This window comes from Rhinoderma darwinii, chromosome 11, assembly GCF_050947455.1.
Source record: "Rhinoderma darwinii isolate aRhiDar2 chromosome 11, aRhiDar2.hap1, whole genome shotgun sequence".
Lineage (NCBI taxonomy): Eukaryota > Metazoa > Chordata > Amphibia > Anura > Rhinodermatidae > Rhinoderma > Rhinoderma darwinii.
In genome coordinates this window covers 49,872,217-49,898,533 of record NC_134697.1, presented here as the reverse complement: position 1 = coordinate 49,898,533, position 26,317 = coordinate 49,872,217, and the positions used below count along the sequence as shown (strand labels likewise).

The window sequence follows — 26,317 nt, the reverse complement described above, 5'->3', positions numbered from 1 at the left end:
GATATTGAATGTAATGACGATACTGCTGTACTATCCCCGCACGTACGGTTACACTATTTGCGGCTTCATGTTTGCTCTGTTAGCAGCGTGGGTGGGAGACGAGGAGGTGGTAAGAGAAGGTTTTCTGTAATGGTTTAAAAATGTAATAATGTATATGAGAAAAAAAGGTTTCCAAGCAAATTGAATTTCCCTCATACATCTTTAGTCATCGCATTTAAAAAAAAAACAGGATGATGTGGACCCAGTATAAAGAGAAAATGCTCCCTGCTACTTTCATAGAATGACTGCTTTAGAAAGCTATGGGCATCTGTCCCGGACAATCCTGGAATATTTAAGATGCCTTTCCCTCTCTTAAAACACATTCCAAATTCTCAATCTGGAAGGTTGCGTCACATTTAGGCTAGGGCTACACGGCCACTTTGCCCTTGACAAAGTCCACATGGCTAAAGATCGATGTGTGATCGCAGTGTCGCGCCGGCTGCATCGCAGTAATGAGAGAATAGACAGTTTTACATCGATGGTATGACAGAGGAAGAGATTATTGTACGACGATAGGAAGCCAGTGAGCCGCCATTATCTAGACTAGTCCAGTCATATGACGGCTGCTTCCATAAACAGCTGATCTAAAGGGGATTGTTAAACCACATTACCACAAATGAGCGGGCACAGCTGGCAGCTACTGACAGCAGAACTTGATGGAAAGCCAGATATTGTAAACTATTATCGCCTGTTAATCACAAAGGATTTCTACAGGCAAATTAACTGTAAATTATTTGTTTATTCAGCCTTTTTTTTTTCGGGTACTTTTTTGTTGTATCCTCGAAATTATAAAATGCCCAAGACTTTTTGCAAAAATCACAGCCCTATTTGTCATATCTGGCTGTTATACACTACGGAGCTTGTATGGGAAAGACTCAATTGGACTCGATAGGTGTCAGAATTTCCTAAGCTCTTCAGCAGTGGCCTAGGAGAAGTCAGTGTGGGATTTTCGCAAAAGCGCTGAGAAGGTAGTGAAATTTTAGGCCTCAAATCAGTCCAAAATGCGAGTGAGCAATAGTTCAATGATGCTTTGCTCTTTAAAGAGGTTGTCCAGGCAGGGGGCGGTTTTTCATACCAATGACCTATCCACAGGCTAGAAATGGGAACTCAGCACTCTAAGGTATTATGCAATAAGTGATATTTTATTTCATATAGAGAAAAGCAGTAATCCAAAATTGGTTTAACGTTTCGGTCTATACATCCGACCTTCTTCAGACACCGATTACGTCCGTGAATATGTATATGCGGTGCTTGCGACCTTGGTCGCTGTTCGGTAATGGCGCCAGACAACCCCTTTATATAGAGCACAAGACGAGGACATTGTGTCCTTTAACAGAACACAAGTGTATGCAAAGTCTATAAACTAATCAACTGAGAACGCTGTGGCTCTGGCGATACATACTATATTAAATCACGTTGATGACATTCAGAATTGTGTAAGGGTTTGGTTTGTTGATTTTAGATCAGCTTTTAATACGGTTGGTGGCTAAGCTCGAGAATCTCAGACTGTCATCGGAAATATGTAGAAAACAATAGAAATAATAGTAATCAGGTAGTTAGGGTTGGCAATTCTTTATCAACGGGGGGCTCTACAGAGGCGTTTGAGTCCTGCTTTTTTTTCCCTCTATACTTTGGACTGTGTCTCATATCAAAGATACCCTTGTATTAAAATAGGATTACATGTGGGGAGAGAAACCTTATCGTTCAGAGATTCAATTACTGGAGATGTGGTAAAAAGAGAACTTAAAGAGGCTCTGTCACCAGATTATAAGTGCCCTATCTCCTACATAAGCTGATCGGCGCTGGAATGTACATAAGTGTTTTTTATTTTTAAAAATTTTAGCAAGTTATGAGCAATTTTAGATTTATGCCAATAAGTTTCTTAATAGACAACTGGGTGTGTTTTTACTTTTTACCAACTGGGCGTTGTACAGAGGAGTGTATGACGCTGACCAATCAGTGACTAATCAGCGTCATACACTTCTCTCCATTCATCTTTAGAAGTACTCGCAACACAGCGTGATCTCGCGAGATCACGCTGTGCAGTCACATACTTCCCCATTAACTTTACCGAAGTGTCATGGGAGTGAATAAAATCACCTTCAGCCAGGACGCGATGTCTATTCACACTCCCGACACTTCAGTAAAGTTTCTGTGAATGACAGCAGATGTGATCTCGCGAGATATGTGGGAGAAATTGTATTAATTTTTTTCCATAGTTTGGAGGTAGAAAAAAAATATTTTTACGCCGTGAGCATAAGGAAAAGCGATTCTTGGCATAGTTTTTCTTGTTTATTTTTTATCCCGTTCACGTTTCACGCTAAAATAGTAAATTTTCAGGTTATTTTGGTCGTTTAGATAGCGAATATGTGTAGGTTTTTTTTTTTAGTGTAGGGGCAATAACACATATTTTATGCAAAATAATGGACTTTTAATTAACTTTTTTTTTTTTTTTTAATCCCATTAAGGGATAACTTTATTTATAACTTGTAATGTATTAGCATACTCCTGTAGGCTAATACATTATATTCTGCCACTATGACAGAGGCTGCTGTTAGGGCAGCCCACAGTCCCTTCTACAGCCCAGTCTCTTCTACAGTGACGCCAAAAGAAGTCGCTGTAGACGAAGAACATGCACCGCCTACCGTCAAAAGACGGTGGGTGGTCGTTAAGGGTTTAATCCGTTTTTTTGTTTTATGTGCGGTACCCCATTGTATTTTTTGATTTTTCAATGTGAGTATTTCTGTAAAAGGAATTTTCTCATATTTGACAACACCATGCTATTCTTAGTTTTTCAGCCACTAAAAATTGATTGTCCATCCTCAGGATAGGCAATCAATAGCGGATGGGTCAGGGTCCGACTTCCGGGACCTCCGCTGATCAGCTGTTTTGAAGGCGCTGCTTCCCCTTTATTTCTTCTTGCTCACAGTGTCGTCGACACGCATTTATCGTCAATTCACAGGTATTGCAGCCTTTTCCCCAATTCACTTCAATGGGAGAAAAGGCTACAATACCCGTGATCGCCGCTAAATGCGTGTCGAAAAATCAGTTAGCAAGAATAAAGGGGTAGCAACAACCGTACGAGCGCTACGACCCCTTCAAAACAGCTGATCGGCGGGGGTCCTGAAAGTTGGTCCCCGACCCATCAGCTATTAATGGCCTATTGTGAGGATAGGCCATCAATTGTTAGTGGCTGGAAAACCCCTTTAAAGTCAACGGGTTCTGTGGGGTGCCTTTGGTGACCCTCATGCAACAGATCTGGTGGCTCCAGTTTTCGTTGTTCTGCTCCAGAATAATAGAAAACCATAACGCAGATGTAAAAAAATAAAAATAAAACAGCCTTAAGACTTCAGATGTAATGTTTGCATTTTAAACAGTTCCAAGACACTTTATGTTGTATCCTGATCTTCTAGAAATATTCCGACATGAAAGAGGAGACGGGGCTAGCATTTGCAATTCTAGTATTTACTAGAAAGAGGGCAGCTCACCTGCTGAATGATTTTACAGTCTTTCAGAGCATTTTCTCTAGGAGGAACTTTACCAAACAGCTTCCAGCCGGGAGCACTTGCTGCTGGTGATTTGAGGTCCTTTGATCTCTTAGAAAAGAAGTTCCTGAAAGTAAAAGAAGGAAACATGTATTTTAAAAGGTCCGCTTTAGGCTGCGTTCACATCTGTTCCGACGGAACGGAGCCCTGACTGACACAAACCAGGGGTCTCCGGTTGTGCAGGGGTTCCGTCGTTTTGACAGAATCAGTAGCGTAATTGACTACACTATTGTTTCCGTCAAAACGACGGAACCCCTGCACAACGGAGGCAAAACGGAAACCATTGGAACCGGATCCGCCACCATTGAAATCAATGGTGATGGAAACCTCTGGTTTCCGTTGGCGTCAGTCAGGGCTCTGTTCCGATGGAAAATTTTGACGCAACGTCGGAACGGAGCCCTGACGCAGATGTGAACGCAGACTTAGTCCTCAACCTACACGAGTCATTAATAAAAGGATTCAACTATTCTGACATTTCCTTAGAGCACAAACACAACAATTTGATCTGTTTCTAAAAATTATCAGTAAACTTATCAAAATGTGTAACATACAAATTCACATAATACAATATTGTACAGTGGTCATAATGGAGCCAGGGTCACATCTAGAGATAGATCCTATATTATCCTATCCTGCAATACATAAGTCACAGCCATACTGATGAGCTAGACAAACTCCAGGAGCCAGGTAGCCAATGCGTCTGGCAAATTGATATTCACATTTTGGGGCTGCTTTTGATTTTTTACATATACAAAAAAGACCGAATATATACTCAATCCCAAAAAAAACCTGTCGTTTGATGACTAAAGTTCACCTTGTCTAGCCATAAAGATGATAAGAAATAAAATCGATCTGACTTTGGAAACGGACAGTATTTTGTATGGTGAAGTCTTTATTTTTAGGTTGAGCTGCTCTTTAATGATTTATTCATCGTCCGTATTCGCTCGGCGAACCATTTTCATAATTTGAGCTTAAACAAACAATCTGCTGTATCTGGACGACTGAGACGGCAGCTGCAATCTCTCAGCACGTATGAGCATCTTCATGCCGAAATTCATCATGGGGAACAGTCCTTCAAGTGATTTCCTGGGAGGCCAGATGCTAGGAGTAACTGCAGAAAAATCAAGAAACATTTCTTCTTACTGGCACTATATATTTATCAGCCCAGATGATTGCTCGCACTACAAAGTGCTCTCCTATGGGGAGCAAACATACATTAGGACTATTTCAGTGATGTGGTCATGAATATTCAGTGTTCATGTACCATCCCGATCTGTGAGAAGATCCGGCCGCTGTAATTACTTAAGTGACGTCTCATCTAAAATTCAAGATAACGAGCGCTTCATTAACAAGTTCTGGGTCACATTTAATAGAGCCGCAGTCCTTCCAAGAAATAGGTCATCAAAACGATGTTTTTACTTTTCCTCCTTGCTGGAGAGTGGTATGTGTTTTCTTCCCGAATCCTTGTGATCTACCGCAGCTATTTCCTCTTCTCTTTTTCCTCCATCAAGTCTGAGTGAAACCATGTGTCAAAACATCACCATCCCATAAAATCCTGCAGAAACTATGCAGCACTGGAGACCAACCCAAAGCTGATCCGCACTTGTTATTATCTTGTCAGTTTATTCAATCGGTTTAGGATTTGGGCAAAATAAGGGCTTGTTCACATACATCTGGCCTTCCTGTCTGCTTTCCGACTGTAGTTTGAAAACACCACAGGGAAAGCAATGACAAAACCGATCCCAGAGTTTCCTAAGGGGTCAGTTAGGTGTCCAGCAGCATACATTTTTGTGCCGGATGTCTCCTAAAGTCTGATAGAAATAAGCACACTGATCTCTATCCTATACAGAAGTATGACCTCTATCTCATACAGAAATACTGGGGACACCACAATCACTTTGCATATTTGCTGCTTCTACACCTGAACCTGGCTTTTTGGAACATAAACAGGCCACGATTACCTTCACCATATAGAGAAAATGTAGGAGAAGAAATAGGAGGTGAAGCTAGCTACTTCCTCTCTGACGTGTCCAAACTACACTTCTCAGCAAACCTCAAACCTTTCATAAGATAGAAGTTAGGATGAAAGCGTGGTGTGACACGACCATCAATAATAAAGAAGAATTTGGTAAGGTATAGGTCCCCTACATTGCAGGTATTTGATCAGGTAGGTAACTATACAGTGAAAAGGATGAGAACTCAATATGGCTGACGGCCAGGGAGACCTGAGAGAGGGAAGTGAGAACTGAGCCCAATGATAACCAATATGGATGGCCGGAAGCTTCTGGAGAAACTGGAGCTCCAACAGCTGGGGGTAATAAACTCCACAGAAGGATTCAGAATCACAAGCACATCTTCAGTTTTGGCTGGAGGTATATTTTATATGAGCATTAGCAAAAGAATGGGACTTAACAAAAAATATTTATATTGACAGTGTTTTTTGTTTTGACTATTTAAATAATAATGAAATAATAATGAAATCCAGTAACAGGTTCTGTCTGGTTTCCATGGTAATTTTACCGGAAACAATAGTGCAGCGCTGTTATTTTCCAGATCTACGACAAAGGCTCCTAACGAAGTAGCAGTCAACACAGCCTTACATAGAACTTATCTACATAAAACGTCCAGCAACTCTTAATAGATTGTAATAGATCCGGAGCTACAATCACATCAGATCAAATTGTTCTAAAAAGAAATATTAAACTATTGAATTAGACAAAAAGCCATCTACTAGTCAAAGTCAACATCACCGAATAGCATAACCCCCTCTTTGAGTTGACTAGGACAGTGTTTCTCAAATGTTTCTAAGCCAAGTACCACCTACTCAATAAATATTACAGCACAGTACCCCCCAAGGTTATGACCATACACTGCACTGCCTATTAAAATCAAAGCAAGAGATAGTGTGAGTGCCCCCAAGAGACATGGCACGTACCCCTGGATTACTCATGCCACATGTTGAGAATCTAGGGCATGTGAGTTTACAGGATTAGATACACCGTTTTTAGCTCAATTTATAGTTTCCAAATTTCATACACTAATATCATGCACATGTGAACTACAAGAAATGCATTCTGACGTGCAATTCTGACCATCCACTATAGATACCAGGCGTTCCAATGCAGCGGCAGACGCATGTGGCCAAAACTGGAGCCCCATGCAGTGGCGAATGGCCACACAATATTGCAAAATTGTCCGACCATTCGCTATCTGCATGAGGAAATAGTTTAAGCTGCCGCTGCATGGGACCGTGCCCTTAAGGGCCGTGTATATTAAGCATCAAAATATATGGAATGATTTAAAAAAATAAATAAAAATAGAGAAATTGCTTAGTACACATATATATATATATATATATATATATATATACACACACACACACACACACACACACTTCAAATGTCATAATGACCAACGTTAATTTTTTGGTTCAGAAATTATTTTCCACGTGACCAACAAGCCGATCAGTCGCTTCACCTGTTTAGATGAAGTAATTATCGAGCACACTAAATCTGACCAATTATCTGCTTGTGCAAATTGGCTTTAAAAAGGGGAATCTCCAACCTCAACATTTTTTTGTACAACAGTTTACAGTGATCTAAAATAAAAGCAGTAATACGCACCTTACCGCTCTCAGGTCTACCCTTCCCTGGTGCTCCAGCAATGACGTGCTAACAAGACGTGACCGCTGCAGCCAGTGAGCTCAGTAGTGTCGAAACGTCACCGTTACAGCTAGTTAGTCTCGTTGAAAGATGACATACTACCATCAAGGGAGACTAAACATGGATGAAAATAAAAAGAGGGGCATATCTTAGTTATTCTCAATTAAGTAAATGCCTGTGGTACAACTCGTACCTAGTGTGCTGTGGGATAGGTGGTAAGTTAAATTAAAGGGGTGATCCCACCACAACAACTTACCACCTATCCACAGCACACACGATAAGTGTTTGAGCACTGATTGTGGCTACTTCTGGCAGTCCCGTAGAGAATGAATGGAGTGGCAGCGTGCATGTGTGACCTGCTGCTCCGTTTATACAGGGGATTCAGGACCACCATTCTTTTGATCTGTAAGAGTCCCAGCGGTGGGACCCACAGCGATCAACCACTTATTACCTATCTGCTATGGGGGGGGGGGGGGGGGGGAGACAACCCCTTTAATTAAATTTGAATGCATGTGCAAACAAAATCATTAGTATACCACTCCATAGTCCACTGTTCTGGACACTCATGTATTAGTCAGAGTGGAAATCAGCTGCAAAGAGACCCAATGCGTCAGTACATTACATGATAAGTCTACTGATTTTAAAGGGATCTGTGTAATGCTTCATTTCCCCAGTGGGTGCGCTGCAGGGCGAATTGCACACTAGGTGGTGGCTTCCAACAAGAAAGTGAATGAATGGCCGACACAATACTACATTTCGACTGATGCAGGGGACAGGTTTTACTATCCAGAGGTTTATGAAGCTAGGGTTGAATTGCCAGGCCAGGATCAATATAGAAAGGGGTCCTTAAAGGGGTTTTCCAGAACCAAACAATCCAATTGATTTAAACCAAACCATGCAAATCTTTTTGCAATATTCTTACGTTTAATCTAATGGTCCCAGCGGCATATCGCATCTTTTGTCACGTGACAGCTTACTAACCTGAAACCCCAAATTCCTACCCAACCCCGTCGATGAGCTCTAAGTTCCGGTTTCCTGTTCTGTGTGTGTATGGCCACGTCACAAATGAGGCAACTGTACCATGTGTTTAGGGGTTGTACAAGGTACTAATCATCCTATTCAGAGCACGTGTGGTTGACAAACACTCCATGTCCAACACGCATACTCTGTTATCTGATAGAGCAGGGTGGAGTAAGTCCCAGCTGCTGGCGCATTGCATGCTGGCACACAAGCGGTGCATGCCGGGACCAGAAACACAGGAAGAGAAGGGGAACGGACATAGGGCCTGTTCACATTAGCGACTGCGCTATTGATTCCGTTGAAAAAAACGGAAACCTGCCGCAACGGTGACAAACGGAAACCATTCGCAATGTTTCAGTCACCATTGAGATCAATGGTGAGGGAAACGGAAGCTAAGGTTTCAGTTTGCTTTTCTGTTGAGGGGTTAACCCGACGGAAACCTCAGACTGAACCCCTCAACGGAAGGGCAACGCTGATGTGAACAAATCCATACTGAAGTAAACAAACCAATAAATAATTTAAACGAAGAAAAGGATAGTCCGGTCTCTTGCACACGACCATTGTGCCACTCGGGACGTTTTTGACGGCATCCGAGTGGAACTCTATAGTCTTCACGGACCCATTCACTTTAGCGCATGAATCGGGTCCGTGAAAAATGGTCAGAGTCTCCGATCGGACGGCACACTCGGTCGCGTGCATGAGGCGTCAGATTGCATTAATGTATCAATAGAGAAGCGTTGCATTGATTAAAAAAAAAATTTTTATAAAATAAAAAGTATTGGAAAACCCCTTTAAGTTGAGACCGCACCTTATTAGAAGAAAAATAGGGTTTAAAAGTTTTAAGCTACACAAACCATTAAAACATATTGGTTATTTTATAAAACTACATGCAATATATGATTCACTTTGCACAGACCATATTCTGACATAGCTCGAGATGTCCTGCCAGCATAGCCATCTGTTCAAATAAGAAAAAAAGAGACGTCCTGCATAATTCAACTTTTAATGAATGAGTCCAGTCAAGAGGATATGACATCAAAAAATAAAAATGTACAACTGCACCACATGTCTTGCCACACATTGATGGAAAAGTGTGCAAAACTCACTTTTAAAATTAACATTAAGGGGCTGTTCACACATGTCCGTTGTCCCTGTCAGTTTCCCTCCGGCGGGTTGCAGAAATGCTGGAGGGAAACTGATGCTACAACGGTTCCCATAGTTTCTATGGGATCTGTTCTGTCACATGGGATAGAAGTTGTGGCGCTGGACCTGTGCAGGAGCAAGATCCAAGAGAGTTACCTGCAGTGTTTTGGGGTCCTGCGCCATATCCTACCTTAATTCACTGTTAGCTGGATGAACACCGAATGCTGCCGGAAGGTGGATGCGACATCACCCGGCGTGCGAATCCCCAGCCAGAGTATTGCCAACACTCTGGCCTGGGAGCAGAAGTGGAATTTAGTGCCACCCATGCCCCTCCTGTAGACATCAACACTGTTGCCGACGCTCTGGCCGGAGATTCTGCTCCTAGAGGTGACCCGTGATGTCACTGTCCACATATGGACAGTGACGTCGGCAACTTTCAGGCCAGGGATTTGCTCCTGGAGCGTAAATGGACATCAGGGGCTCCTCCAGGAGGGGGTGGGTGGCACTATCTACAGGGGGCACTGTGGCATTCTATAACATTGCCCCTTTTCCCCCAACTTCCTACCTCACATGCTCAAGTGGGGAGACAAACGTAGATTGTAGACCTCAAATGGGGCAGGACAGGATGGGCAATTACAACGTACAATGTGCACTTCAGACCAAAAAACCATGGTCTACCCCCCGCCAGATCAACAGGAATCATGTTCTATTTCTGACTCGTTCAGCTGTTGGTGAATATGAATTCAATCACCACTAGATCTGTATTCTGTGGTCACTTACCAGCGTGAATCATGGAAGTCAACTAGTGCAAGACATCCCATAATAGAACTGAAAAACTTTATCGGAGTTTCCTAATTTAACACCAGTGTGGCATTTCAACAGGTTCATATTATTGGTGCAAAAACACACTGTACTATGGTGAATACTGCAGTAGCATAAAGGTTCGGCACTCCCTTTTTGTCCTCTAACCTTTTCCCTTGCCCACTCTTATAGATCCACATAAAAAGTACAGCATGGTCTCCACCAGACTCTTCCCCCTCCACCTTCTTTTCATGCCAACTTGCAACCAATGCTTTCAGTAGACAAAGAAGAATGGTCCGCCAACTTGGTGCCCATTTTTGGCCAGGTTTTTCAACAAACTAAAGTCTTTGAGAGCAGTTAAACACCCCCAGATATCAGATCTTAAAGGAACGATAATATGGATTATACCGAATTGGCCAGGCCAATCCCCCTCCAGGAGTCATGATAGTGGTCACCTTGTCATTCCCAACAGCACAGGAAAAAAATCCAAATGGCTTTTAAAAGAGAAAAAAAAAACCTGGTAAGACCTGTCTGATTTTCGGCATGGTCTTTAAGGGATCTACGAAAACTAGACATACATGGATATTAGAAATCATGGAGCAGTTTTTTTTGGCACACTCAGACAATCTAGCATGTCCTCCGTACTAGCGCTTGTGTTCCAGCAGAAGTCACAGGTTAATAATGGGCACATACAAAGCACGATCACATGAGAAACAGAAGTTTCTCAGCCGAAAAGGAATCAGGGAAATCCTACAATATAAAAAGTGGATTGCAACATCACTCATGTGTTTACTGCCAAACCTGCCGTTCTCTTCACTTTACAATGTTCATTGCACTGGGAAGACTGTCCGTCTCCTGAACGACTTACTCTTGTGTTTATTGGAATTAAAGCAGATTTACAGGCACCCACATTGGGAAACCACATTTTATATATAAAAACATAAGGTATCCTTATTGTATACAGCACCACCTCTCCAGAACCTGGTGCCTCTTCCATAGGCTTGCAGATCCACGTACACGATACACAAGTCTGTCTGCCTGCTCTATTGACTTCCCTCTGCCGACATGTAGAACGTGGCACCATCAGAGGGTAAGGGCAGGTTTCAGACTACCATTTTCTGATATTTGCACTTGGAGGAAACAAGTGTTTGGAGGGTACTTGGGCACCCAGGCTAACAGAAAAGAGCCACAGATGCAATTGCTGGCCAATTACAATGTTAATATCTCAGTTAATATCTCTAACACTATATATATCAAATTGTGTTCTTATGGATACCCTCTTAAAAAGTATGTACACTTTAGTAACCTATTGTCCGGTTTGCATCAATGCATCTAAAGTTATAAACAAAGCAACTTTGCAAATAGTCTTGATTAAAAGAGTTTGTTTGCCGATATACTAGTAACAGCGCCACACCTGCCCATCGGCTGTGTGATGGAGGATTAACTGCAATTCCAGACACAGCCCATGAACAGATGCGACAGCTTCTGGGGGAAACATTTCTTCTAATCCTGACAACCCCTTTAAATATGCTCTACCGTCCACAGCTCACATGCAGATTTATGCGTCTTCATGGCTACAGACTACAAGCAAACAAGGTGTGAGGTCCGATCTTGAAGTCATACTCTCTTCCATTGTAGAAGGGGCAGATAGAAGGTGGTACCAGACGACTGAAGGTTTAGGTTAAACAGAGGGCTTGTTGCCCAACAATTGAAAGACATGGGTTTGCGTAGGGGCTGTATACAACAAAAACGCTTTATTTTAGATGGAGAGCAATAAAAAGACTTTAGAGCACAAATGTATTGATATCTTTAGAACGTGTATATGTGGCAGCTTGTGGAGCGCACCTCAGTGATGAAGTACATAGTAGGTCATATCCAGACATTAACTTTGCCTTTGTTTTGGGGTAATGTGCCTGGAATATGGAACAAGGTGTACTTTTGTCATTCATTCAGGCGCGGTGTGTCAATATCTTGGTTAATGTCTTTTTGTTCATCATTCCTATGGTTTTGGCAATTCCAGGCTAGTATTTAACAAGCAAAGATCAGCATTTTGTACTGCGCTGCGCATTGTTTCTATGTAAATCTAGGCTTTCACTAGAACGACAGGCCTAAACCTGAACAAAGAGTATTTACAGTCTAGCAAATCTTCACAGATACAAGAAACGTTTCAATGTAAATAGATGAACAATGTATCCGGATCGCTACATTTATTTCTTTGGAAACAATTTCTTTTTATCAACTTCATCTCTGAATGAGGGGAGGTTTGTCAATTATTGTGTTTCCACGTAGATCCCTTTCCTGCTAGGAACAATAGATAGAATTATACTGAATCACACACCCTGAGAAGATGAGGTTTTACTTACATATCCGTCCAAGAGATGAACTCCGGCTCTGTTCACACCACATTTTCCCTTTACGTTCATAGGCCTTCATGTTTATATCTTAAGTATTATGCAGTTTACGCTTTCCTATACACTAGTTAAAAAAACTAAAAACAAAACGGTTTACTGAAATATACCTGCTTGGCAGATGCCGAAAGACCACTATTGACATTCGCAGGGACGGTGGATACAATCAGTGTAAAGACCCTTTTACGCGGGCCAATAATCACGCAAAGGAGCGTCCATATCAATGTGGGTTACCGATCATTGCCTCGTGTAAACATGGCAACCATCAGCCATCGGCTGATCGTATTGTTTATGCAGCAGAAAAGATTATCGTTGTCGGCAGGACATCTCCCGGTGTTGTCCAGTCCAAAGAAATTGATGGTCTATCCTCAGGACAAGCCCTTATATCTGATCGGTCAGGGTCCGACGCCCGGCACACCCGCCAATCAGCCTTTTTGATGGGGCCAGAGCGCTCGTATAAGCGCTGCTTCCCCTTCTTTTCCATTACTGCTCACACTGTGAATAGCACTTGTAGTGGGAGGTTCACAGTACTACAGCCTTCTACCATTGAAGTGAATGGGAGAAGGCTTTAAAGGGAACCTGTCACCAGCATTTTAGCTATAAAGCCAGCAATACCTGGTGAAAGTGGGTGAAAAATCATTGTCATCTAAGCTATAAATATGTTCTAAGTAAGCTCTGTAGCTTTAGCATTCCGTTTTTCAGTGGTCCCACACCGTATGCAAATGAGCAGAAAAGAGTCAAATCTTCATCTGAAAAGAGTCAGATTTTCATTCCTCCAGCATCTCAGAGTGGACTCCACCTCCTTCTTTTTGATTGATAGCTCCTTAGCCAGTCAGGGCTGGACAGGTGGTGGCAGTGGGTGTGGTTAAGAAGCTGCATCCCAGAGGGAAAAATAATTACCATAAAAGGCGGGAAAAGTTTAAACGACTATATTTACAGACAGAGGAGGACTTCAGGAAAGAAGAGAACAGGAATGAACTCTGGACAGCTGCGCCCATTGAGGGGTCAGGTGAGTTTAACAGGTAAGATGTTGATGACAGGATCCCTTTAATTTATGTTTGCGAGACTACTCAGGGGTGTAGCAACAGAAAATAAGTAAACGATAAGAAATGGTCAGAACTTTCGGTCACAGAACATTTTGTGACGTGCAGACATATTGTATCTCAACTGCATTTTAGGATCATCGATGGAAAAACCAACCTATGAAGGGGAGGGGCTAAAGAAGCTGCCCTTAAAGGGGTTGTCCCACCATAAAACACCTTGATTGTATAGATAATAAAATAAGTAATGTTTCCATTTGCATAGTTAAAAAAATATATATATATCCAGTAAAGAGTCGACAAGCGAGAGAACAGCAGGGACCGCGCATGCGCGTTCCTGGCTGTATAACAGATCAGCCCATACACGCGTGCAGATACTTTTAACAGTTTGACCATGTGATCGGTATACGGCTCGTAAAAGGGGCAAAGAGTGTGACGTCACCACTCATTTGCCCCATGGCAGTATCGGGAAACGGGCCAATTTTGATACAATAAGTGCATTACAAATGTAATCACATTCAGAGGTTAAAAGCAACGACACATAAAAAAGTGTTAAATCTGAAAACCCCTTTAAAGGAGCGTGGTCTAACAAAAGGGCATGGCTTAAAGTGTGCCAACGATCTGGCACACTATTTAGTTGAAAATTAAGCCAAATCAAAAAGGTGGAATAAGGAGGAGAAAAGCGTATTGCAGGTCTAGCTAGACGCAGCAAATTTATCATATAGTATGAAGCACGGAGAATGTGGCGCATCTTCTGACTGCCTGGTCTAAGCTTACACAGCGTAGTAAACCTGGAATACAAGTATTTACTAGAGCAGACACCTGCGGAGAGGCGACAGCTCCTCTGACCTATAGAGACGCAATTTGATAGATCGTCCTATGTAAAGAGGATGTCCCAATACAATCATGACACTGAAAACTAAATGCCATGTTTTAATAAGCAAGGAGTGGATCGTAAAGCGAGAACAAGTTTAAAGAAAAGAATTATATTAATTCTCCCTTTTCATCGCACTGTTCTTCGTGGCATTCTTTTTCAAAACGCAGCATGCTCGGGGTATGGTGATTTTTCCTGGCCTGGAAGCCTCGGGTGTGCTTTTTTTTAATGGCAGAGTGCATAGTGCTTGTATGGCAGCACAAGGAGCCCCAGGGCACTGTTCTATGGACCCTTTGGCACTCCGTATGTTGTCGTGGCACTGTATTATGGTCATTTTTCCCCTAGATCTGATGCGCCATAGAGCCTTCATTCTGGAAAACAATGATTTGTCTGTGGTCAGACTGGACCACTGATCTTCTCACATGTATCTATGACAGATCAATCATCTTAACAAGCTTCCCCTTTAAGGATGTAAAAAAAGAAAGTGGCTTCATGTTCCATTATTAACACATTCCGTCATTAGGACTACAGCAGTATCCATTCACTAGGTTATAAACGCGCATGCTCAGACAAGAACGACAAGACTCTGATCTCGCGCGAGCGATCACAGTCTTGTCCTGGTCTGCCAAGAGCTGGTGAGCGCGCACGCACGCACGCACACGCACGCACGCACGCACGCACCGCTACAAGCGCGCTCACTCTCTTCTCTCCAGCTCTTGCTGTGGCACTGGCTGTAGTTGATTGGACAGTGCCACAGCAACACACCCCATTGACAGTTCAGGGGGTTATTTAAATATCGGGTGCCAAATATAACGGCACCGATATCCAAATAACGGAGGGCAGAAACAATAAATGTAAAAGTGCCCCAGGATTTGTGCAGCGCTCTCCATTACATTCAGATGACAACCCCTTTAAGAACACAACTTAAATCTTCTACAACAGAAAATAAACTTAGATGTTTTAAATTGTGTTTATTATATTTGTCACAGAAATATTAGTCAAATAAAATTACTAATATAGCAAATTTCCACAAGTCACATGAGAAGATGGAAATTTTGCTCAGATTTCCATCTGCACAGAACAAAACAATGGAAACCGGACACAAGTTTCTCTGGTCTGTAAACCGTGTGTTATTTTCCAGCAATACTAACTGAAGAGGATATGGCGGATATTCTTGTTTCCAATGTCTGTCAGAAGCGATGACATTGTAAATAAAGGATTTGCAAAACTGTAATGCAACAATGTAACGAACACGATTATACCAAACAGCTGACAATATATTCCATTGTATTATGTTAGCAAAGACATTATACTTGTGCTGACCAAAATAACTTTTTTTTTTTTTTTTACTTGCAGTTGTTTAAGGCTATATTCACATGACCGTGAAAAAAAAAAAATGGCCAAAAACAATAATATATAAAATGATCCTCTGATGTCAAGATTTTGTTTTCGGAGCCAGTTGTCCTGAAATCCTTATACCAAAAGGAGATAAAAAAGCTCCAAGGGAAGATAAAGTCATGAGCTGACCAGCACCGTCTCCAGGCCGCTTATCACATGCATGGACTTGGTTGGCAGCAGAGAAAAAAAAAACAACAACAATGGGCAATTCCTGGCAGGGCATAAAAAACAAAAGTACTGAGTGTTCCACACGGATAGCGCTTGTCAAACAGCACGACATCTGTAAGCTGAGATATTTATACAATTTCTTACTTCTGCCTATGTGAACAAAAGAACGACATCAGCAGTGGTCTATGCCCATCAGTATATGATCTGTGGATGGCACAGTGTACAGTGTAGCAAATACAGTGGTCTATGCCCATCAGTATATGATCTGTGGATGGCACAGTGTACAGTGTAGCAAATACAGTGGTCTATGCCCATCAGTATATGATCTGTGGATGGCACAGACAACACATGGTTGTCACCTGGAGTCAGGGTACAGTGCAGCAAATACAGTGGTCGGTGGGTAAAGATTACCGGTCTAAAAGACGTTCATCTTCCAGAAAAACATATGGTTTATTTAGGTAAATAATAAAGAATGGTATAAAGCATATTAGCAGCTTATCTTCATGGATAATCAGGTCCCGATATACAGGGCTGGACAGCGGCCTGGGGCCAGGTCAGAAAATCGCTTGAAAATGCTGCTGGCACCAACTTTTTGGTTTAATTGTTTTTTTTTAATCCTACTGGGATTTTGGAAACACTTGTGTGGCCATAGATTGACCCAGGACTCTGCTGCTGGATTAAGGCCAAAGTCATACATTTTTAGCGTTTTTAAACGCTTGTAGAAAAAAAAAAAAAAACCTCATGAATTTCATGCCTTCTTCATTCCATTTTTGGAGGCGTTTTTCATTTTGGAACATTTTTGAACATGCAATTTCTTTTCTACTGTTTTTCAACACGAAAAAATATATACCTTTGACCTAAAGAGTAAAAACGATGTGGAAAAAAAAAACGCAGCAAAGTGCTGTGTTAATCCAGCCTAAGGCTTTGTTCACATACGCATAACAGAAACCTGAGGGACCCTATTATAAGTCAATGGGGTCCGTTAGGAGCCATCATACGACAGATTGGGCACAGTATACGGATTGGGCATAATACAGCGCCTGTATTATGAACGGACACCAGGACGCAGGTGAACATAGCCTTATAATGCTGGATTTCAAATGGTCTAGTCAACTCTTTTTTTCCATTATAGGGGTTGCCAAAGACATCTAGCAGCTGCTGGTCTCAAAGCCTCCATGGAGGAGTTGGGGGAAGACCGCGAACACGCGTGCGATAGCCATGTCCATCTTTAGTTTTAGGGCTCGTCCACACGGTGCGGAATTGCCGCGTTTTTTTCCGGACGGAAAAAACGCAGCAGAATAGAGTAGCAGCATAGTGATGAGATTTAACAAACCTTATCCACATCCTGGGTAAAATTTCCGAGCCAAAGTTGACCTGTGGTGCGTATTTTTTGGACCGCAGCAGGTCAATTCCTGCTACGGAAAGTGTGCAGAATTGCTGCGTTTTTCATAGGAGACGTCTCCATCTCCTAACATTGGGAAAAACGCCGCAATTTACGCACCATTTTTTGCCGCAAAAACAGCAGGAAATGGTGCGTTTTTGCAGCAGCAGAAAGCCATGGACTTTCAACGGAATTGCTTCAAAAATTTTCTGCAGCAATTCCGTTGTGTAGACAAGCTCCTACACAGCATCATCATCACCTGATGGTTCAGATATCCGCCACGCGTACAGCAGCTTGGCTGTAAAATAGTTACGCAGCATTATTTGGCGTTTGCACGACTTGTCAGTTCGGCCACAGCTGGTGCCATTTTCACTTCTGCTTTCCCTCCAGGGCGTTTCCAGCAGCTGTGATCAGAAGAGACACTACAGAACAATATCAGTATCTGCTGGCCGACAACTTCTAGTCCTGCACCTATCAGGAATAACCGGTATGAGAGGCCAGGCTTAATCCGTCATAAGCCGGTTATAAACTTACGAGAGTTCACATGAAAACACCTACACAGCGTTTGTGAGTTTTTCGTGGTGATTGTTTTGCATTTCCTATTGACACTTAAAAAAACCACTTTAAAAATATGCCTAAAATACAGCAATTTCATGCGTTTTCCGATGCAAAGTGTGAATGGACACTGAGGCTAAGTTCACATAGGGCGGATACGCTGCATAAGAGCACACAGTGTATCCGCCCGGTGCGCTGCAGGGAATTCCGGGCAAAAAAAACGCACCAAACAGTGGTGTTGTTTTTGGCCCGGAATGTCCGCTGTGGAAAAATGCAGCATTAACCAGCCTCCTGGGGTGACGTGATTGGCTGCAGCGGCGGTCACATGGGATAAAGTCATCCCAGGAGGCCGGCCCTCTGACATCATCCAGGCCGGCCTCCTGGGACGATGTTTCATCCCATGTGACTGCTGCTACAGCCGGTGATTGGCTGCAGCGGTCACATGGGAAGAAACGTCATCCCCAGGAGGCCGGCCTGGAGGAAGAAACAGACTTCTGGGTAAGCGTAAGATTTTTATTTTTCTGAGTTGTGTTTTTTTTGCGGTGGAATCGCAGCGATTCTGCCTCAAAAAATGCAACAGCTGCTATTTGTTGCCGGTCTTATCTCCACCTTGAATTCAACGGGGATAACCTGCAACAAATAAGCAGCGATTACACAAATACTATTCACATGCTGTGGAGTAAAATTCTGCACCGCATGTCAATATCTGAGCGGTTTATCCGCTCAGTATTTACGCAGCGTGTGGGTGAGATTTGTTCTCTCATATACACTTTGCTGCTACTGTATTATGCTGTGGATTTTTTGCAACAAATTCCGTTGTGGAAAATCCGCAGTATTTACGCAACATGTGAAAAGACCCTAACAGAAGTTTTTTCTGTACGAATCCAACCGAAAATAATGGTGGAATGCTCCAGCATGCACCTTATTATGGAGGTATTGTACCCTAGAAGCTTTGCTTAATCACCATCATACGGCACCCAACAGGGCCTTGTATGGTAGCACATGGGTTCCCTGTAGTACCAAGCCCAAGGGGACCCCGTACGTCACCATGCAGCCTCCTGAGCGCGGTGCGGCTTTGTGCATGAGGCTGATCGGTGAAATTTACGGGGCAGTGACAGCACCTCCCGTCTGATGACATCTGCCAGGAGTAGTGCCATGTTCTTCATACATGGTAAATAAACGGTGGAATTGTTAACCAACTTTATAAAAAAATTAAAAAATGCACAGGTTGCCCTAAAATGAAATGTAGCATATGATTGGGAAATTCCCATTACACATTTGCACAGCTGGTGGCTGTGATAAAATACAGCAGCAGGACCTAAAAATGCCCAAAGTAAAACCAGTCTTAAAGTTTAGGCCAAGCCAAGTACATGCACAAAGATAATCCCAAAACTACTTCTCCAGAAGATGTTTTGTTTTGATTTTTAAAAATGTCTTCCCCAGAGTCCAACAGATTAGGATAGAAAAAGTGAGTCATAATTTATTATTCTGATTATGTACCATCTACGCCCAGAACCCGGATCTCCACGGGACTATATCTATATATACTGTATGAGGCAGGAACAAGGATGAAAACGGGCATGAAGATGCAGGACTACACCCATGAACTGCATCCTCCGCCAACGTGGCCTCATAGCTCGTCACTATAAAAACATACGACAAGGCAAAGCAACACTCATCTGATCCAGCAAAAAAAAAAAACCTACACATGTTCAATTCTTGTGGCCAGAATCTATGGACTGTATGGCGTGGCAATCGTTGGAGGGACCCCCCAGGACAGCTTCATATAACCCCTACCGACCCCATAGAGCCAGAAGTGCATAGAAGTGTGCGGATAGGATTGGGAGGAGGGGGGGGGATGAATAGAGTTTAATCATGCATGTCCAGCCTAAACAATTTTTGGATGGCAATATACCGCGTATGACCAGCTTAAGAAACGGACACCCGAGCACACACGTTCAATATGCAGCTCTATGAACACAAATCAAATAGCGTTTTTTTTTCCAATACCTTCGCAAAATGGCAGCAAAACGCATCGCTTTTGGGAAAGTTGCAGTAAAAGCCACAATTGGATAAACCGTGCGAATAAGCCCCCCCCCCCACCCCCAGCAGGATGTGAAGTCAAAATACACAGTTGGGCGAAGCTAGCATACCCAAAAGTAAGTATGACACTTAGAAATAACAGTGTAGTGTCCATCACATCCCTCGAAAAGGTACAAGATAAAAATCGGATATAATTGCATTAGTAAATTTATTTGTCCCATATTGTGTATGTCCGGTTTGTAAAATTTCAAGTGAATCAGACTAAGGCTGTATTCACACACAGCATTTTGTTGGCGTTTTTCCAGACATTCCTTTTAGATCAAGTGTTTCCAGGCGTTCGTTTCAGATTTCCTCTGACTGACGGCGCTCCCATTGGATATTACATTTATAATATTGCAGCACAAGCTCTGGGAGAAGGACTGTCTTGCTAGAAAGTACTTGCAGCACCTTCAGATTGTCCGGCTCCGCTGCATTATGGACAAATACATAGCAGTTCGCTCAAAGACTACGGGGGGGGGGGGCATATTTACACTAAACCGCATTTTTGCAAAACTTTCCACAAAGTAGCTACAAGAAAAAAAAAAAAAAAAAAGATGTTTTTGTGAATACACCGGCCAGTTCACATGGTGTCTTTTGGCGCGGATATCGATGCGGAAACCACGTTGGAATCAGAGACAAAAACGGACGAAACCACCTCCCATTGGGCAAAAAAAGCGACATGTTCTTTCTGGCTGCGGTTCCGCCTCTGTTCTCCCATTAAAATCAACGGAAGGCAGAGAAAGCGCTTTTTGCTGCGTTTTTTTTTTTGCCCACGGCCCTCAATGGCTGTGAGTGAAAACGCTGCGGAAGCCGCAGCAAAAAAGGGCAGGCCGATTTTTTTTCTGCCTGCAAATTCCTTGGTGCAGCGAGCAGGGCCTTGGGATTTACCCATCTCTGATATGGAGCCACACACAGACGTACAAAACGTATACAAACAAGTAAATAAGACGTATCCATTTATCGTGCGGATACTGTGGATGAATACAGGACACTTTCTTGTATCCAGTGCTGCACAGCCTCCATACCAGAAAGAACTTCAGTTATTAGACACACCACCGCCTGTATCCTGCACATCTGACGGACTGGCACTGAGCAACAGCGCACAATAGCTGCAACACCTGACAGCGCTGTATCATCCGACTGGCACACGGGATGAGGAAATTAAATTAAAAAAAAAGGCGATACTATCAGGGTTGGCACAGAAACCTGGGTGCCAGGGAAGATTTTTCAAGTTGTGACTGGTATTGGTCTAGCCCTGGTTTCCATTTACTTTCAGTTGCAGACGTATATATTTTTTTCCCCCAACTATTACTTTTTCCATACACAAGTATAGACAACCCGCTTTATAATGCCCTAGAGTATTCTGATCAGATAAGAGTAATGTCCCCAGATCACCACGACACTCCTGAAAAGGGGCCATGTAACCAGACAGTCCCTTCTACAACTATGGGAAACACCTGCACAGACCGGGGACGTTTTTCCCATAAGTCACAGGCTTTAAGCATAAGAATTAGATTTGCAGATGGATTATAAATCGCAGAGATCCAGGAACGTTCCACTGGCCTGACGTGATTCAGGAAAGTACAGCAATGCCAAGTCTTCCCCAAATATCCCTTTCTAAAGCAAATAATAGTGAGTGACGATCCTGCGCGCCGGAGAATAGTAAGTCAGCAGCGCCAGTCGTCGTCTGATCGATGTACTGGAAATCACTGGAGGACAACAATGTCCGGTCACGTCTCGTGTGACGACCTCCTGCACTACGAGCACTGTATTAGGACCAGGTGGAGAATACTGAAGACCCAGCCATGATTCAATAGCTAGAAACCCTCACATCCACTATGACAATGATAGCGGAGAGGAATTCCCACATGGATCAATACAAAAGTGATATCTTTACAACATTGGACAAGCTGAGGCTGCGTTCACATCTGCGTCGGGGCTCCGTTCTGTCGGCACGGAGCCCTGACTGACACTGTCTGGAGCACATCACCAGAGATCACCAGCAAATATAACCAGTCATTTCTGGGAAAGCTGGGTGACCGAGGAGTGGTACCGTGGCTATGGGGTCCACAGTTTGCATCTGTGTGGAATCTATGTCCTGCGTATACATGGGCTTTTTTTTCCACATTCCAAAAACATTCACGGGTCAATCAGCTTCCCATCAAATTGGCCTTAGGGCACGTTCACACGGTTCATACACCAAACTGCGTCACATTCATTTCAATGGGAAATACGTCATGAACTATACAGTGTATTTTTACGCTGCTGCATTAAAAAACACCTTGTAAAAATATAATTCCCATAAAAGTAGTGACATTTTACAAGCTAATCTTCCATTGAAACTTTAAAAAAAAACAAAAACAACTTTGAAAGTACGCCTCAAACGTTGAAAATTAGCTCCAAAAACACTTGGATTGAGAGGCCGTTTTCTGTTAAAATCAGCCACGCATTTTTCATTCTGAACATTTCCTGTGTGAACACGGCCTTAGGCTACATTCAGACGAACGTAGCCGACCTCGAACGTGAATAACTGCAGTTTTTTCACGTCCGAGGTGCACCCGTGCGGGACACGTTACCACATATCCCCCATAGACTAGAGTTTATAGAGGGATGCGTGAAGCGCAAAAAAATCATGTCCTATATTTTCACGGACACTTCCGACACTCCGTTGAAACAAAGGTCGAGTGAATGGCCCCATTGAAGTACATGACTCGGTGTGACGGCCGTTCTTTTAACAGCCGTAACACGAAGGAGATACACGATCGTCTGAACGAGCCCTCAGTGTGAGGTTAGATTTGGGGTGTCATAGGGTCAGGGGCTGATGCTAGAGAATTCTCCTCCAAGGGGTTGTCCATGCACATCACCTGTAAACAAATGTCCTAGTAGGGTATATAGACATTGTACAGGAGGGGTCCACGGCTTGGGACCACCTCAATCATCCAGAGTCGCTCCTGCTTTCTCCCACTTTCAGCTGAGCACAAGGAGGGGCTACATTTGGAGAGGGATTTGGAAAACATTTATTAAGTGCTGCAGAAAACCCTCAATACATCATTATCCCCCTCCATTGTAGCCCTCATCTAGTGTTGTCATCCAGCTTTTCCAGAGCCCTGATGTGCAGGACTGCAGTAAAGCTGGGTAACAAGTCACGTTGGTGTCAGAACAATGGCGTCTGATCATCTACCACCAGATTGTACGGGATCGCCTGACAGCACAGACACCACGACTGGGGCTCATCGTCAGATAAATGGCTGCTTGTAGCCGTGTGCGCTCGCCCAGTGATGCTGCCTCCTCTGTTCCCATGGTGACATGACCGGCACGGAGGGCAGCACTCACCTGGTGAAGAAGTCAGCGATACCCATCCTCCAGGGCCTGTCCCCATCCTGCTCCTCGGGCGCCGGGCTCCCCCCCTCGGGGAGGCTCAGTCGGTCCGCTAGGTGGTCAGGGGCACTTTGCCGCCGGCTCACTTCGTACGTATTACGGGAGCTCAGAGTGACATCCAGGAAACGGAAACGATCAGCCTCGGCGGACACGAAGTAACCGGCCACCGTGTGAGCGCTAAGCGGGGAGGAGTCGGAGCTGGACGAGCTGACAGGCGGGGTGCCTGCCGGGGCCGGTGCGGAGCAGCACTGTCTGTGACAGGCACATCCCGGGCTCATTCCGCCGTTGGGCAACTTGACATCGCGGCCACTGCCGGGCTGGGGGAGGTAGCCCAGGTCTCCGTTGGTCAGTCTCATGACTGGAGCACTGATGTACAGCCCAGTCTCTTCCTCCTCCGCTTCTTCCCCCTCATCGGTCACGTTCTCCCCGCAGCGGCCGCCGGCATCCTCCGGCCCAACCATTTGCTGCGCTCCCCCGCCACCTTCAGACGCGGCCTACAGGAGCTGCTGCCAACAGGCCGGCCCCCGAGAGCGCTGCAGGGGCCGCCGCCTTGTCCCGGTGTAGTTCTCCGTGGTGGTGGGCGGCTATCGATTGCTTCTCAAGTACATCTCCAGCCCGGGTATCTGGGTGGAACGTCCCTGCTGCGCAATGTCGTCACGTGATACGGAAGCCCATGGATTCCCCGGCCCCGGAGCACTGTGGGAGTTGTAGTTTCTTATGCCCGGGAATGTCTGCCATTGACTGTCCAAAGTGTGTTGTACTCAGCGGTATAGAGAACATAACAGAAATAAATGGTTTACGTCCATTATAAAATCACATAAGAAATCATGCTGATGTGATTTTTTTAGCTTTCTTTTTTTTGTTATAATTAGTTTACACATAGTTATCGCTTTTTTAAAATTATTCGGTTTATCGTTTGTAAAAATAGTAAAAAAAAGTTAGTTAATTGTTCTTGTAATCATATAGTGAGATTCCCTAAATAAAGATGGAGGAATTTATTAAACAAACACTGGCGTAGAAAAGTTGCAAAAAGCCGCCATTTGCCTATAATTGCACATTTTAAGTAGTTTACGGCACTTTTAACAATGTAAGGGGCAGATCCAGTACCCCCATCTGACTACAGTCATTTATATCTTTTATACGGATGTTCCTGCAGCCAAAGGGATTGTTTTTCAATAATATTTATATTAGGGAATTGACATCAAGATAATGTATTATTTGAAGTATTTCAATGGTGACGCATCATAGGACATATCTGTGCTGCAGCCATGGGCGTAACTACTGGAGTGCTAGACAAGGGATGACAATTGTTTGGGACCAAGCAACTGTGGGGGGCCCCTTTAATGAGTAAACAATCATTTTGGCATACCCCCCAAAACATTCCCCTGTTCAGTGCCCCATAAGAGGGCAAGTCCCAGCGCTGCCATAAAAGTGCACATTGTTTCCATAATAGAGACGGCTACATTGCTCACATAAGATACAGATATATATATATAGATAAATATATATAATATGCCAAGCCGTACATGATAAATAAACATTGTTTTTCTACTACTGAAATAAATATGGCTCTGAAGGAGGGAGCGCTAGAGAAAGGCGTACAGAAGTGGATGTCCACAAAGCACTTGGCTGATTCTGTATCTCTCATAGAATATGATGCTCTGACCTGGTAATAGAATGCCCAAATATGCAGGTGAAAAGACGGTGGTACAGGGGCGTAACTAGGAAAGACAGGGCCCCATAGCAAACTTTTAACTGGGCCCCCCCCCCTAGGTGCCACATGCAGCCCCCCTTATAGATAGTGCACCCTGTAGATTGTGCCATACAGCCCCCTGTAGACAGTGATATACAGCCTCCCCTGTAGACAGTGTCACACTGCAATTGTAGATAGCGCCCCCCACCCCCCTTGTAGATAGCGCCCTCACCCCCCTTGTAGATATCGCCATACAGCCCCCTGTAGATATCACCATAAAGCCCCCCTGTATATAGTGCCTAACAGCTCCCCCTGTATATAGTGCCAACCATCCCCACTCCCTTGTATTTACTGCCACACAGCCCCTCCTTAGTAGATAGTGCCACAAAGCCCCCCCCCCCTTAGTAGATAGTGCCACAATCAGACCCCTGATTGTGCAACACAGCCCCTTGTATATAGTGCCACACAGCTCCCCATTGTGTATAGTGCCACACAGGCCCCCTTGTATATAGTGCCACACATCCCCCCTAGTATATAATGCCACCCTGCTCCCCTCCTTGTATATAGTGTCACCCTGCTCCCCCCTTGTATATAGTGCCACCCTGCTCCCCCCTTGTATATAGTGCCACAAAGACCCCCCCCAAAAAATATATATTGTACTTACCTTGCCCTGTTCTTTTGACGGACGGAACGCTGCACAGGCTCCGGTCGGGACACATGCGCAGACCAGCGTGATGCAGTGACGTCATCATGCCAGCCTGCGCATGGAGTCTTCCCGACACCTTATAGGCTGCAGGCCTAAAGTGGCCTGCAGCCCCAGGGCCGATTCTAGCTTTTCTGCTGCCTTAGGCGAAAATTGAAATGCCCCCCACCCCAGATTTTGATTGTGGGTGCACCGTTGCCTTGTAAATCTCTGGCATGCGCGGTTCAGCGATGAAGACGGGCAGAGTACACCTCGCTGCACAGTGTGTACCCAAGTAGTACAAGGCAATGGCGCATCCTAGAAAGTTGTATCGGCCAGAGGGATGTCAATCAAACATGGAAAGGTGAGTTTGGAGGCAGGACTATGTGACTCTTCAGGATAGCGGCACCGCCCCATGACCATATAATGAGTAATTAGCATATAGCAT

General features: G+C 43.9%; 1 protein-coding gene across 1 annotated transcript in view; it reads right to left on the bottom strand.

The window, feature by feature from the left end:
* LOC142663112 (TBC1 domain family member 12-like) overlaps positions 1 to 24,168 on the bottom strand; it is a 71,861-nt gene extending 47,693 nt beyond the window's left edge. Inside the window, exons 1-2 of the mRNA XM_075841412.1 lie at positions 23,450 to 24,168; positions 3,528 to 3,651 (exon numbers count right to left, since the gene is read on the bottom strand). Of these exons, the coding sequence (XP_075697527.1) occupies positions 3,528 to 3,651; positions 23,450 to 23,955 (630 nt within the window). The 5' untranslated portion in view covers positions 23,956 to 24,168. The remainder of the gene's footprint in view (positions 1 to 3,527; positions 3,652 to 23,449) is intronic.
* Positions 24,169 to 26,317: the final 2,149 nt, after the last annotated feature.